At 54.3% G+C, this 16,002-nt stretch overlaps 1 protein-coding gene across 1 annotated transcript in view; it reads left to right on the forward strand.

Moving 5' to 3' along the window:
* Positions 1–16,002, forward strand: part of ARHGEF17 (Rho guanine nucleotide exchange factor 17) — a 59,051-nt gene that overhangs the window by 27,106 nt on the left and 15,943 nt on the right. Inside the window, exon 2 of the mRNA XM_041730340.1 lies at positions 12,367–12,444. Within this exon, the coding sequence (XP_041586274.1) occupies positions 12,367–12,444 (78 nt within the window). The remainder of the gene's footprint in view (positions 1–12,366; positions 12,445–16,002) is intronic.

The following is a 16,002-nucleotide window of genomic DNA, read 5'->3' on the forward strand; positions in this document are numbered from 1 at the left end:
ATCTGGATTTCAGTTTCTCTGCCTGAAAGGTAGAGATGACAGTCCCAGCCTCTTGGGCCCTGGAGATGAGGAAATTCAGAGCTTATTAGCTGGTCAGGAGGTATTTTTCACATCTGTTGGGGTCTATCCACCTATCCCCTACCCCCCACCTCCTGCTTCCGGCCATTATCCTTGATGTTAAGAAACTCTTCCTTCCCAAGATGGAAGGTCCAGCTGTATCTTCTTGAAATTAAGCAGGGATGGGGGAGGGCAGAGAGAAGGGGGAAAAAAAAAACACACACACACATGAAAAAAGACCAGTTAAATTCAAACCACAGGCACCACAGGCCCTGCCATGCAGGCCTCTGCTGCCATCTGTGGGTCTCTGGTGGAAGTGCAGTTCTGACTTTAGCCAGAAGGCTGGATCCTGGCCCCCGGAAATCTAGGAGGATGATCAGGCTGTCCACTGGCGTCTCAGCCGTGACCTTAATTACACGCCTCCTTTAGGGAGCATGGTGAGGAATTTAGAGTCCACCTGAACCCTCCTTCCTTCCCCATTTGTCTACAGAGGAAGAAACAATCCCAGAGTGGGGAGTGACTCTGCTGTCATGAAGCAAGTCAGTCATTTGACACATATGTATTGTGCACTTGGTATAAGTCAGGGACCCAGCCTGACCATCCTCCTAGAGTCCTGGTCTCTGTCTTTGTGTACCTTATGGCAGGGGGAGGGGGAATGCTGTGGACACGGACCTTCCTCCTATTTCCATCTCTATTAGTGCCAGTCATCAGTCATCTAAGGAAGAGAATACAGCCCATTACCATCTATGTCAAGGTGTCCTGGACTTGGCTTGATTCATTTATGTGTTCTGTGACCCTGGGGAAGTCACTCGCCTCCCTGATATGATGATTATGTGGGGTTAAAGCCCAGCTTTGCCAATCCTAGTTTTGCAATGTCCAATTTCTTGACCTCAGGCATATTGCTTCAGTTTTTGGAGCCTCTGTAAAATCGGGGTAAGAGTTATATATAACTTAGAGGATTAAATGAGATAATACATGAGAAACAGCACCTCACTTCACATGAGCTGGTAGTAAAAGTCAGATTCCACCGAGGGTATGGGGGGCGCATGCCTTCCTGGAAGTCCAGGAGGGGGTCAGGAGTGCCATGGGTGGAGGTGCTTCTTCTGGGTTGAGAGGTGGCCAGTGCGGCTCCTCGGCCAGAAATTGGGCCTGAGCTCCCAGCACAGGGAGTGAGAGCTGCCACCTTGAACCTCCTGTCAGCCATCAGGGTCAGTTTCTAGAAGGTGAGATTTTCTTTAGTGCTGCTGAGGTGGGGGTCCCAGCTGGACCTCTCTGGGCCAATAGATGAATTCTAGGTCTGCGCAGAAATCATCCCCTTGCTTCGCTTCTCTCTTTAGGACATTAGGAACCCTGGGTCCTTAGCCCAGTTCTGCTACTTCCTGACTCCATGACTATGGCTTCATTCCCTCTCTAAGCCTGAGTTTCCCCAGCTAGGTAGTTGTCATGCAGTTGCAGCCAGATAGCGTCTGGGCTGGAGTCACCCTGAAGGCATCCTCCCTCATTGATCTGGCAGTGTGTGCCAGCACGTGGGTGGGACCTTATCTGGGTGGTCAGCTGGAAGATCCTACACATGGCCTCTGCATGTGACCTGCGGCAGCTAGGCTTCAGGAACGAGTGACCCAAGAGAGCAAGGTGGAAGTACATGGCATTTTTACAGCCTAGCTTTGGATGTCACATAGTATCCTTTTTGCTGTATTCCATGAAACGAGGCAGTCACAGAGGTCACCCAGTTTCGAGGGGAAGGGGACATAAACCTAATCATACTGTGGATAAGTGTCAGTGCCACCCTATAAGAAGAGCACATGGTGTGGAAGGTGTTGTGGTGGCTCTCTTTGAAAAGCACAAGCCACCACACCTAGCTGGGTGGTTCTGTGGATGAAACAGCGGTGTAAAGTGCGAGGCTCATGCCTGGCACATAGTGAGCACTCAGAAAATAACAGCTATGGCTGCTTTTGATGATTACTGAAGTGGCCTTCACCATTCACTTCTGCCAAGGAACTACACGGACCATCACCCACCCATGGGCTGTGCCATGGTGTGGTCATGGACCACTGACAGGTATACACAGACAATATGGGTGGGTCCACACAGATGGGACACACATCGTGTCACTTACACACAGTCCCACCTAAGCAGGGCAGCAGCCTTCCTGTGGCAGGAAGGACCGGAGGCTCCTTTGACCCTCAGTCTCTTTCCCATTCCCCAGCACATTCCCCAGAATTCTGGGGCCCACCCTGAGCAGCCAGTCCCAAGGGAGTCCTGTGGTCTGGATAGTGCCTGGGAACTCCGTGGAGCCTTGAGAGACTCCTCCTTCCGGAAGAGAGGGTCTGTAGGGGACAGGCCATGTCCTGGGAAGGCCTGACAAAGGGACAGACTAGGGCAGCCTGGGTGGCTCAGCGGTTTAGCACCACCTTCAGCCCAGGGTGTGATCCTGGGGCCCCGGGATCGAGTCCCACCTCGGGCTCTCTGCATGGAGCCTGCTTCTCCCTCTGCCTGCGTCTCTGCTTCTCTCTCTCTCTCCTCTCTGTGTATTCTCATAAATAAATAAAATCTAAAAAAAAAAGAAAGGGAAAAACAACAACAACAAAGGCACAGACTATGGGAAGAAGAGGGAAGGGGTCTCAGACAAGAAGAGATGAAGAGACTAAGGCCCCAGGAGGGGAAGTGGCTTGTTGAAGGTCACATTGCTAGCCAGTGGTAGAGCCAGGATGTGAGCCCAAGCAGTCTGGCTTCAGAGCCTGCCCTCTTCATTCCTATGCTGGGAAGTCCCTCTTTTGGAACTTTGGTCTCACTGATGAACCTGAAGACCCTGGGGGGTGGCAGCACCATCAATGACGTGCACAGCCCATCAGGCTAGGGACTAACTCCATGCCGGTGGTGCCGGTGAGGTCAGGAAGACAGTCCTTCTGGGCCACTGGCCAGGGCTTGGTTCCCTGGGGGAAGAGGGTTCTCCTTGATCCCAGCATTGCCTGTTGACTGCATTTTGTTTTCCACCAAAGCCACCCTGGGTCAGGACAACCTCTTTATGTCATTATCTCGGTAGCAATGAGAAAGGCTGGGAAAAGGCAATTTGGACAACCAGTGCACCAGGGAGGCAGGGGGAGGCCAAGCTGAGTGCATGAGACGACGGAGAGGAGGTGGAGTGGGGCTCTCCCCTCAGAGGAGGTGGGCCCTGCAGGCAACCGCCTCAGCTTCACCCCTTATCAGTTAGGTGACTGCCCTGAGCCTCAGTTTCCTTGTTTGTAAAATGGAGAAACAGTAACAGAGGGGCAGCCCTGGTGTCCCAGTGGCTTAGTGCTACCTTCAGCCCAGGGTGTGATCCTGGGGACCCGGGATCGAGTCCCACATCGGGCTCCCTGCATGGAGCCTGCTTCTCCCTCTGCCTGTGTCTTTGCCTCTCTCTCTCTGTGTCTCTCATGAATAAATAAATAAATAAATCTTAAAAAAAAAAAAAACCAATATCAGAGCCCTTGATGTAGGGCTACTGTGGGGATTAAAGGAGCCAGAGCTTGGAAAGCAATGGGTGGGAGGCTTGACACCTTGGAAAGAACTCAAACAGCATTAGTGATGGTGAGGATTCTAAGATTATGGTGGTCCCGGTCTGGTTTGGGCAGCTCTGGGGGCCAGACCCTCTGTGGCAGATACTTACACAGAGCTGTGCAGATATGAAAGGCTGGAGACCTCTCCCCACCCCACAGCAGCTCGGTGAGACCCACTGCCCAGAACCTGAACTGTCTTTGTCATTTCTTTTTTGTTGTTGTTTGTTTGTTTCATTTTGTCATTTCTTTTTTAATTCCTGTCTTCCCATTTAGACTGTGGTGCCCGGCAGGGCACAGCCCTCTTTTCTTACCTTTATATCCCCATCACAGTGTTTGATACCTGATAGGTATTCAGTAAATATTTGCTGAGCTAATCAACAAATGAAGAAAATAAAAGCTCAATTAATTACTCATCCCCAACCACGTGTATGCACATCCATCCATGTGTTGATTTGTTACAGATACATCGTTCTGCTCACTCATCCATTTATTTACTCACCTGTCATTGTCTCATCCTGGTCAGCCCTTACTCGTTACCCTTCTGTCTGTCCTTTCTCATCACTGGGCATCAGTTGGTCCAGCACTAGCTGCAGGACCAAGTGGCCCCACGTGGGCAAGAAGTCTTGTAGGAGATCTTGGTGGGGCTCATAGTGAGAGGCTTGTCCAGAGGCAGGTAAACAAGATAGTAGGCTTGAGAAATGGGGAGCTGTCAGCTGACAGGGCTAGACAGGGAGAGTTAGGTGTTCCCCAAGACCAGCAGAAGCATGGTTCCACCCAACTGGCATACCCACTCTGCTTCTCCTACAGTAGGGTGGTGGCTTTGTGGAGCAAAGCCCTGCTCCCCTCCCTGCCTCTCCTCTTCCCCTAAGGAGGAGGGAGCTGCTTGGTGGGATGAGGGTGGTATATGTGTTGTGGTGGGGTGTGGAATATGGAGAGGAGGGCCCTTACCAGCCACCTCATACACTTATAAAAACTATTCTGAGCCAGACCCACTCCAGACAACTGTAGATACCCGAAAGGAAAGGAGACATCAGTGCCTAAAAAGGGAGTTCAGTTCAGCCAAGCAACAAAAAAATCCAGACCCACATAGGGGTGCTCTGTGGTATACATGGTGTCCCCAACCCCCCCATCCAAGCTGACCTCCCCTTCAGGGGCTCCTATGCCTTGCTGTTGTGGGGGTGATCCCTGGACACCCTGATTCAGCAGCTGTGTGCTCCTGCTCCTTCTCTCAGCTTCCTCTCATTTCCCCACCCCACCAGCTCCCCAGTTGCCATGACAACGGGCTTGGATGTAATTAGCCATCTTTAATGAAGCAGCAGCAGCAGAAAGCAGTGCCTTAGCACCAAGCCCTGCCCCCTTCTCCAGGGCAACTCCAGTGAACTCTGCCATCTGGGCACCCACGTGCCTCTGGATTTCTTGACCTCAGGATGTTGTTCAAACTCTGCCTCCTCCAGGAAGCCCTCCCTGAATACCCCCGACCCCCCAGGCAGAGTTGACTCCTTCTGCAGGGCCCTGTATATTGCTTGGGAGTTCCTGGATGCCAGCCAGAGTGGATTCATCTGTGCAGGGCCTGGTCCTGCTGAAATGAGTGAGGGAATAGATCCACCTTACTAACAAGCCCTAGCACTAGGCATGGCCTCGCAAGTGCTCAGAGGAAATGAGGCCCCAGGTCATACTGCAGGAGAGAGAGAGTCAGATGGGGGAGGAGGTGCTGAGAGAAAAACCAAATGTGAGTTAAGTAGTGACAGTGATCAAGCAATGGGGCAGAGGTGGGGCGTTCAAACCACAGCCCTTGTGCGAGTGTGGGATTATCTTTGGGACCTGGCTATTTAGATTTGTCCACGGGGTGTGTCCATTCTCTATGCTTAAATCATCACTCAGCAAACTGTTCTGGCTTTTCCAAACCCTCCCCCAACATGCCCAGCCCTAAGAGGAGGAGGAGGTGGAGGCCCCACGCCAGTTCCCCTAGGGAAGTCCATAATCTATCCCACTGGGAGGATAAGAGGCAGATGGACTCACTGATTCTTGGTTCAAACTAGAGGTAGAGGAGGGCTTGGGGCCTTCCTGGGGAGCCCTTATTCTGCCTCCCAGGGACAGAAGGGATGGGATGCTGTGGCCAGGCAGGCTCTAGGCCTTGAAGACTGCCAGTAGACAGATTGCTAGGCCCCACCCAGAGTTTCAGGTCTGTAAGGTAGTGTGTGGTGGGGGGGGGGGTAAGAATGTGCATTTCTAACACATTCCCTGCGGGTACACAGGGCCTGCACTTTGAGAACCACTGTCACAACCACTGTCACAGAGGGATCAGCACACACTCATGGTTTCATTCATTTTTATTCAACGAGCTGGCTCAGGAGTTACTCTAGGCCAGGCCCTGTTGGGACACAGGAGAGACAGATGGGCTCACCAATTGTTTAGGGCAGCACAAACTCAGCAAGCACCTATCAGGCATCAGGCCCTGCCCACTCCCCCCATCCTCCCCCCCCCCCCCCCACTCCCCAGTGAGTGTGGGGCCTCACTGCTCTGGGAGCCACTGCCAGGTGGGGGTCACAGCTGTTTTGTCTTGCTACTTTCTTGGAATTCAATGCCTGTTTTCATTGTTGACCACCCTGGGATTGTCTGTTGGGAAGTTGAAATTTTAGTGTTGGACATTTTAGTGTTGGACATTTTAGTGTTGGACATTTAGCCTCCTCATCAGAGATAAGGAGGCTAGTGCTACTGGGCTCCTGTCCTGCCTTCTCAGGAGAGGGTAAGGAATAATTAATTCCCTTGGATGGGACTGTGGGATATCGATTCACCTGGCTGAGGGCTGAACAGGAGAAGGTAGCAGGGTGAGCAGAACAGCACAGGAGGCTGCAAGGGCCAGCAAAGAGGGGTTGATCCTGTGCCACGGGGCTGCCAGGGGAGGTTCGTGAGCAGGGAATTACAAGATTTGCCTCCCCATGATGACTGCTCAGTGTATGGGGAGAAGAGAAGGGGAAGAGTTATTGAAGTTTTATCAGCCAACACCTATGTGCAGAGTGCTGTGGTTTACAAAGGGCCATGGACCTTGCCCTCAGGGAACCTACAGTCTCCTGGGAGGAGATGGCCATCAATCTAACAATTGTTCAAATGTGTAATTACAAACTATGATATCTGGTTAAGAAAAACTAAGATCTTTGAGAGCACAGAGCAGGTGCACCTGGCCTGATCTGAGGATCAGGGAGGGCTTCCCTGAGGAGGTGACATTTGCACCAAAATTAGTCTTAAAGGGAAAGCAAAAACACTGCAAGGAGAGGGAAAAGGGAAGGGCCAAGGCCCTGAGCTAGGAGAGAGTCTGGTCTGCTTCTAAAGAGTTAAAACAAGTGGTTGGGGCACATCAAGCAAGGCATGGAGGGATGGCAGGGACTGGCTTGGGCGATGGGTCAGAAGGTTTCCACTGTGCAAGAAAACCAGGGGAAAGTAGGTTTGCGGGAAAGCATCAGGAGTTCCGCCCTCCATACACTAAAGAAGCACAAAGCCAGCCAGCACAGAGGGCTCCCCAGTCATCTGCAAGGTCATCAGGACCCTCTGGTGGGAGGGGAGCTGGTACAAAAACAAAGCTTACCCTGCCCCCACTCCTGATTAAATGAGTTCTGGCATCACCTGCGATTTGAGGACCAGCTCCTGGGGATTATGCTTGGAAACATTCTGGAGTATCATCTGGTGATGGTGGTGGGGTTGCAAATACCTGAGGCCCTCCCCATGGTGGGGGGTGGGGTGGAGAGGGATAGGACTGGAATCCACTAGGACTGTCTCAAGTATAGGGCACAGGTCAACTGGGTGGGCTGGGAGTAGGCATGACTCGGGGAGGGCCCTCTCCTCTCTCAGGCCCTAATGCTCTGTCCCGGGTCGGGAGAACAGTGCCAGTGTCCAGGGATGTGCTCGTTTTCTCATCCCTAAATATGTGTGCCTGTTTGTGCCTGGTTATAGTCGTGTGAACACGGGAGCCTGTGCCACTTTGAAGCACTGGATCGGCGTCCTGTGTGTCAGGGTTCAGGTCTGTATGGGCTACATCCATGTGTGTGCACTTGGCCCTCACGCACACGTATATACAAATCAAGGCCAGGGGGCAGGTTTCCCTGTATCTGGGCCTGTCCTGTGTAGATCCGTGCGTGCCCCCGTGTGTGCCTGCGTGGGCGCAGGTGTGGACAAAAGGTCATGCCTCCCGGCGTACTTGCCTTTGTCCACGGGTGTGCGCCGACTTCTGTCCTCAGAGGGGGATGAGTCCGCAGGGGAGGCCGCTGCGTGGGGCGCGGCGGGGGCGGGGGCGGGGGCGAGGTCCGGCCGCCCTCCGCGCGGAGGGGGGACCCGGCGGCGAGGCGAGGCGAGGCGAGGCGAGGCGCGGGGCGGGGCGGGGACTCGTCTCTGCTCCCCTCCCCCGCCCGGCGGCGCCCTGCGCGCCCGGCTCGCCCCGCGCACTCGCCGAGCGGAGGAGGCAACAGCGCCGCCGCCCGGGCCGTCGCGGTCAGACCGACGCTGGAACGGACACCGCGCCCGCCGCCGCGGCCCCGCTGAGCCCCAGGGAGGGAGCGACGGTGGGAGAGAGGGGGCCCGCCGTGCCCCGCCGCCCCGGCACCCCCGCCCTGGCGGCGGCCCGGCCGCATGCTTCAGATGGTGAAGACCCTGGCCCAGTTCACCATCGCGCTGGAAGACATGCGCGATCTGGGCCCGGCCGCCGCCTCCGGGGAGCCCGCCGGGAGCAGCGGTGCTGACGCTGAGGAACCTGGGGAGGCCCAGGTACGGGGAGGGGGAGAGACAGCCAGGGAGCCGGGGCCAAGACCCAGAACCCAGCGGACGCGGGCCTGGGGAGGCGTGGGTAGATGCTGGGATGCAGGACCAGCAACTCGGACCCGGCACACTGAGCCGGATCTGAGCCTGGGGGCTCAGGGACTGGTGATGGGGGCAGGGAGAAGGGCTGGCAGCCTCAACCGGGGTGGGGGGCCGGTACCCTGAGACCGAGCCTTGGCAAGGCCTGGTGATACGTAGTAGTGCGTGATATGGTCAGCGTGCAGGCACAGGCTGTCTCCTGAGGAATCCTGGGTTCACCGGCTCAGGAAGGGGAGGTTTTATCAGCCTTTCTCTGGCAGGCCTGCGGCAGTCCCCAGGTGTATGTATGTGCTGGGGGGATGGGACCGTGGCACTGGCTTATTTGCTCCCCCCCTTGCCATTCTCTCCACGCCACTGGACCCGCTGGGCCTTGGAGATGTCGTGCTGTGGTGGCAATGGTGGTGTCCCCATTCCTGGCTCTGTGCTCTTCCCTTCTTGGGGAAGAGGAGGGGGAGGTTTCCAGGGGCTGTATCCATGCCTTTGTATGTTTCTATGGGCCAGGACTCTGATTGTCCTGCTCTCCTGGGCTCCTGGGGCTCTGGTTCTGTCTTCTTCCCCATGCTGTGGAATGTGTGCTTCTCCCCACCACCTTACATCTCTGGGCTGAAGGCCCTGGTTCTAACCTAAGTGACTTGGCTGCATTTCTTTTTGGTCTCTTTGTGGGGTGTCTGGCCTCCACAGCTTCTTCTGTGTGCATGTGTCTCTGTCTTCATGCTGTGTACATAGGGTCTTAAGCTTTGGGCCATGATGTCCAATCATACTCGTAGAAGAGGCCGACCTCTGTCTTCCTGCTGTATGCCCTCAGGCCCCCTCCCTCTCCCACTTCAGTGCCCCCTGTAGTGGAGGTCTGGGGATGGGGCTGTTGAGAGGTGACAGGCTCCCGGGGGAGGCTAGGCCTACAGGGCTGTCCCGCCCAGAACAGGTGGGCCTGCTGATCTGCCTGACAGCTGCATTGCCCGGCTCCTGCTTCCCCTTGCTCCCCCTCACTCCCCCACCCCCACATGCACTCACACCCGTGTCTGGGCACGTGCAGAAGGGGCACTCCATGCAGTGACAGGGAGCTGGCCTTATTTTCCATGCCTCTACCTGACAGCTGAGTGACAGCGCACTGTGCTTTCAAGCCAGAGGAGGCTGGGAAAGGCGGGTGTTGCAGCGTCAGCCTCCCTGTGTGAGTTACCCCAGCCCGCTGGGCCGCCAGGCTCAGCCCCAGCCCCAGCACTGCCTCCCTCAGAAGGCCTCCCTGCCCATGACCCTCACTACTGGGCCTGGCAGGGCCAGGTCCAGGCAGTGGAGTGGGGAGGGGGTTTGTGCCACCCAGGGCTGAGCCTGGCCTGGTTCTACTCTCAGGGAGCTCCCTGTCCAAGCAGGGAGATGGATATAGATGAACTGTTTTGCTGAGTTAGAGTAAGAATGGACATTGAAGATCCAGCGTGAGTAGAGTTACCCTGCTTCCCAGCTCCCTGCTTTCACAGTACTGGGAGGGCTGCATAATTCATTCCATTTCATAAAGGAGAATGTAGAACCCTAGGGCAGTTAGGTGACTACCCCAGCTCACACGGCTAGGAAGGGGCATAGCTGGGGACCGTGTGGCCCATGGCTGGACGGTCAGTCTGGGCAAGAACTCTGGATGCTTGGGTCCTAAGACTCAGCATGAGGTGGCTAAAGAGACTGGGGTTGGGGCACCTGGGTGGCACAATCTGTTGCGTCTGACTCTTGGTTTCAACTCTGGTCATGATCTCAGGGTTGTGAGCTTGATCCCCACATCAGACTGTGCTCAGTGGGAAGTCTACTTGAGATTCTCTCTCGCCCTCTCACTCTGCCACTCCCCCTGCTCCCATCCTTGCTCACCCTCTCTCTTTCTCTCTCTCAAATAAATCTTAAAAAAAAAAAAAAAAAAAAGATACTTGGTCCCCACTCTGCCGGTTTCTGGCTGTGTGACCTTGGGCAAGTCAAGTCACCTCTTGGACTTGACTACTTCATCTGTAAAATGGAGATGATGATACCATCATCATAGAGCTGTGATTGTGAGGCAGAAATGAGGCCATATCTGTGCTTAGAGGACCCTGGAGGACAAGGGGAGGATTGGGCATCTGGGCCTTTCCTTGGGAGGCCCTTCTGGCCCTTGATACTCTCCCAAACTCTCCATCCTAGGGTCGGCCCAACTGGTGTTCCCTCCTAATGGAAGCTGCCCTGCTGTTTTAAAGGCCTTTGAATCACTGAGGATAGCTGATCTGACTGTAGCTGGGGCTCTGAGGCAGAGCCCAGTGTCTTCTCACTTATCAGGAAACACAGCTGATGGGGGTGGGGCAAAGCTAGTCTCCTCCCCTCCCTCAAGGGAAAGTCATTGGCACCCCCTCCACCCCTGAGTTCCTAGCACAGGAGCTTACTTTCATGAGTGTGTCTCACTGTTGACAGGCTTGGGGACAGACCTAGCCCCAAGTCCCTGAATCAGAGGAAAGGGATCACAGGGAGGTGAGCATACTGCGAGCAGAGGGGTGACCAAGAGTTGGATCAGGCAAGCTGAACAGGCCTTGGACTCCTATCTACTCAGCAGACATTGACCCTGGGCACCGAGGTGACCAAGGCAGCTCAGCTCCACTGGTTGAGTCCCTCCCCTGAAGGCCTCCAGGGATAGGGACAGGCGGGATGCCACAGACATGGACACCCACACTTCCATTGCCACATGCAAAGAACAGACACTCGATCAGCAGGCCTTGATGGCTGGAGCCTGAGACAAGGTCCAGACAAGTGCCCCGGCCAAGCTGAGGCCTGGGAAGAAGAGTGGAGAGGGGAGAATAAGCCCCAGAGATCTGGGCTCTGAGGAGGCCTTATTCAGGACCTCTACAAGGACTTAGAGGATACCCAGAGTGGAATCCCTCACCCGGAAGGGAGCTTGTTGCAGCTGGTGCCATCTGGCAAAGGCTTCCTGGATGAGTGGGCCAGAGGCATAGGAACTAGTGGCAAGGGGCAATAGGTAAACTGAGTCTCAGGGAGTCAAACACAGAGAAGGCATCCTGTGGCTGGCTTCTAGCAAAGCCTTCCCACGGAACGGGGCTGCCCTGTAAGGGGTGCACACCCTATCCCTGGAGGTGTGGGTGCAGAGTCTGGGTGACCCCTCAGGGACTCTATACTGCAGACCGTCAGATTCATAGAATGGAGGCATTAGTTCCTGGGTGTCCTTTTCCCATCCTTAAAATGGGAAGAGTAAGAATGTCTACCTCACAGCATGGTCAGAAGGATGAAATAATATATGCTTAGAACAGTGCTTGGTGTGGAGTAGGGCTCAATTAACCTTCTTTACTGGGAGAACTGGGATCCAGCCTTGACTGAGAGTGGGTGAAACCTGCCCCCACCTGCCGTGTGACCTTTGGCACTAACTTCACCTTTCTGAGCCACCCTTTCGTCATCTGTGGTGGGAGGTCACAGTTTCCACTCTCAGGGGTGGTGTGCAGCCCAGTCTGGTAGGGTCTGACCCCATAGCTCTGAGCCTGAAGGAGGGGTTTTCACAGTTGGCAGCTGGTTGGGGGGGGGGCGGGCTGGAGGCATCTTCCTTTGCAAATGTGAGAGGTTATTGATTGAGTCCTTTTCAGGAGCCCAGTGGGTAACCACGGAGTAAACAGGAGATCCTCAGGTCTGCCAGCAGCCATGGGGCAGTGGTGGAGGAGTAAGGGGCACACTCTGGAATAGAGGGCATTTCAGATGTAGGGGGAGGGTGCTCCCTGCACAGGGAGCATGTGAGTAAGCATCTGGCAGAGTGGAGGTCCGTGGTGCTTTGAGGTAACAGCCAGCAGCCCTGGAGGGTGGGAGTACAGGCCTCGAAGGCCAGGGATTGGGTGTGGATGGGCTCTCTGGGTCCATATGACTGTAGGTGGCGGGGTCTGAGGGGAACAAGGCACTGCTCACCCTCTGCCTTCTGTCCCCCAAGGACATGCGGAAGCACGTGACCATGACCCTGCTGGACACAGAGCAGTCGTATGTGGAGTCGCTGCGTACCTTGATGCAGGTGAGGCTCGAGGCTGGACCAGGCCCCTGAGAGCAGCCATTCTGAGTCTAGGAGGCTGTCAGACATGTGGGAACAAACCCATTTTGTGGATTGAGACTAGAGAGGAGAGATGGGATACATCACCCCCCCATGGAGAGTGCCCCATCATATGACTACCCCAGAGGAGGAAGCCCCCTCCAGGGCAGGAGAGAACATAGAGGGGACTTAAGGCCAGATAGGCTACCCCAGGGCAGGCACTCCCTCCTTTTACTATCCTGCCACCTCCCCTAGCAGCCTTGTGCCTGAGCTTAGATCTGTGCCCCCACCCGCTGTCCCCCTCCTTCCATCTTACTCATTGACTGGGAAAATATTTGTTGAATGAAATAAAATGTTGAGCCCCTGCCGTGTGCCAGGCCCTGTGCCAGGTATAGGAAGCACAAGAATGAGAAGAGAGACGAGCCACTGCCACAGGACTTCATAGTCCTGTGGTGGACATAGTTGAGTATGTGGTCACTCTCAAAACATTGAGGGGGCACCTATGAGGCATGGGGTCAGGGATTTTCCCTGGAGGAGGTGCTGGCTCCCACCCCATCTGTCTTCTCAGCAGCAGGAACAGCATGTACAAAGTCCAGTAAGGAGAGGCAGCACAGAGCACAAAGGGTTGGTCCTATGGGGATGCTGGGGGAGCCAGCAGGAGCCATGTGGTAAGGAACCATGTGGTAGGGGTCTCGAATACCAGCAAGAAGGTTTGGACCCTGCCGGGGGCCCTGGAGAGTCTGTGAAGGGCTTTGAGCAGGGGCAGCATGTCATGTGATTCATGCTTTACAAAGTCTGTCTGACTGGGGGGAAAGTGGGCAGCAGACAAGATGGTCAAAGGCCAGTGAGGGCAGAAGCACCGGGGAGGGGAGTAGGGGCAGGTATTCAGGAAGCGAACTGGTCAGGCCAGGTCGGTTGTGGGTTGAGGCCCGGACTTCTGGTCTGGGTGACTGAAGCACAGTAGGAGCCCCGTCTACTGTGAAAGTCGGGGCGAGATGGCAAGGTCTGGGTCAGATGTGGAAAAACCCTGGAGTCAGGATGCACATGTGGGCCTGGGGCCTGGGACAGAGAATGTGGATCCGAGCTGACGTGGGACCTGGCAGGCACAGTGGAGGACGAATTTACTCAAGCCATCTAGGCTGAGTGAGAGCAAAGAATAGAAGGTAGAGCTCTGGAAACGTCCAGAGTGTTCATTCGTTTATTTCACAAATCTGCCACGAGCATCTTCTGGGAGCAGACTGCATTCTCTGTGAGGGTTCAGCAGTGAGCATGAGTGATGAGATCCTGTGTCCTGGAGCCCATAGTTTATGGCAGACACTGACAGTAACCAGCCAGACAGACCATATGTGTGGACAGATAGGGTACAAGAGTGCATGGAGAGTGTACCTGTAACACCTGACTCGTTCAGCCAGCAAAGGGAAGAAATTCTGACCCATGCCACAACATGGATGAACCTCGAGGACATTATGCTAAATGAAATAAGCTAGTCACAAAAGGACAAATACTGTATGATTGCACTCCCACGAGGTACCTGGGGTAGCCAAATTCACAAAAGCAGAAAAGTAGAACCATGGTTGCCAGGGGCTGGGGGAAGGGAAGGGGGAGTTAGTGTTTAATGGTTTGGGAAGCTGAGAAGGTTCTGGAGATGGATGGTGTTGTCGGTTCCACAACAACATGAATGTATTTAATGTGAGTCTGCTGAACAGTATGCTTAAAAATGATTAAAATGGCAAAATTTTAATTTTGCCACACAGGAAATACACTGCTTTTATATATTAAAAGTAAGGGCACAGAAAGATGAGAACACAGGATGGGGGGCCTGCCCTGGGGTCACAGGCCAGGGAGAGTTTCTCTGAGGTTGGGGTGTTTAGCTGACCTGGAGGATGGGTAGGAATTAGGCAGGGGGAGAGCCCAGCAGGGAATGGTTCTGGCCGGGGGTGCAGTAGGAACAAAGGCCGGGAGGTGGGAGGAAACATGAAGCAGTTAGCCCTGGAGGGGCGGCCAAGGTGACTGCTGCCTTAGGTGCTGGCCTCTGTTGAAAGCACAAGGAAGGCATAGAAGGGACATGACTAGAATGCCATCTTTAAGAGATGCCCCTGGCTGCCAGGCGGCAGTGGTTATGTGGGGGTCTGCCAGTGCGTGGGGTCCTTTGTCATCTCCTAGGTGGGAGTGGAAGGCACTGGGGTCAGGGCTGTCCAAGGTTTGAGTCACTTGCCTCCCTGCTGGGTGATGCTAGCCTTCTCCTCTTCTCTGAGCCTTGGTGTTTCTGTTTCTATGTGTAAAATGTGATGAATCGTACCCATGTCCCATCGCGAAGATGAACAGGTAATGAGGCTGCTCACAACTTGCTCACATATAGGAGGCTGGCAGGACCTGGGCGTGTCTCTCTACCTTCAGATCTCCTGGCCAGTTCAGGGCTGCAGGTGCGGAGGCTTGCAGGACCTGCAGGTGGAAGAGCTAAGGGAGAACAGTTCTCAGGAGGCCAGGTTGACAGTGTTGGTGGCAAGGGGTGGAGATGAGCAAGAGAGTGTCAGCTGAACCCAAAGACTGTCACACAAGGCAGCCAGAAGGACCAAGGTCCAAGCCTGACCACCAGTGTTCAAACTTGGCACTACGTCTTGAGTGGCCATGTCACCTGGAGCGAGTTACATAACCAGTCTCTGCTTCAGCTTCCTTGTCTGCAGACTGGGAATAATAAGAGTACCTACCTCGAGTGCAGATTACAAGAGAGACGCATGTATAATTTAGCATCCTGCCTGGCAGATCTGCATGCATGTGTATAAAATCACATCTAATCCTTGCATTAAGGTTGTGAGGTAGATGTTCTAACTCCCTCTTCAGATGAGGAGATGAAGGCTCAGAGAGGTTAAAGAAACTGCCCAGGGTCAAACTTTTAAGTGGTATTGTAGTCCAGGACACAGGATCTCATCACTCATGCTCACTGCTGAACCCTCACAGAGAATGCAGTCTGCTCCCAGAAGATGCTCGTGGCAGATTTGTGAAGTAAACGAATGAACACTCTGGATGTTTCCAGAGCTCTACCTTCTATTCTTTGCTCTCACTCAGCCTAGATGGCTTGAGTAAATTCGTCCTCCACTGTGCCTGTCAGGTCCCACGTCAGCTCGGATCCACATTCTCTGTCCCAGGCCCCAGGCCCACATGTGCATCCTAACTCCAGGGTTTTTCCACATCTGACCCAGACCTTGCCATCTCGCCCCGACTTTCACAGTAGGCGGGGCTACTTTATAAGGGCAGAAATCCCATTCATGAGGGCCCTACACACATGGCCCAAAGGCCCTATCTCCAAATGCCAACACATTGGGGATCAGGTTTGAGCATAAGGATTCTGGGGGAATACAAGTGGTAATACTAAGTGCTGACATTTATTGAGTGCTGACTATGTGCACTTTACATAAAGTTACATCATATAAGTCTCATTGTCACCCTCATTTTACAGATGATGAACCTGAGACACGGAGGTGTAAAGCCTCTGTTCAAGGTCACAGAGCCAGGAAATGCCACACTTTGGGTTGAATCCCTGTC

The sequence above is a fragment of the Vulpes lagopus genome, chromosome 15 (assembly GCF_018345385.1).
Source record: "Vulpes lagopus strain Blue_001 chromosome 15, ASM1834538v1, whole genome shotgun sequence".
NCBI lineage: Eukaryota > Metazoa > Chordata > Mammalia > Carnivora > Canidae > Vulpes > Vulpes lagopus.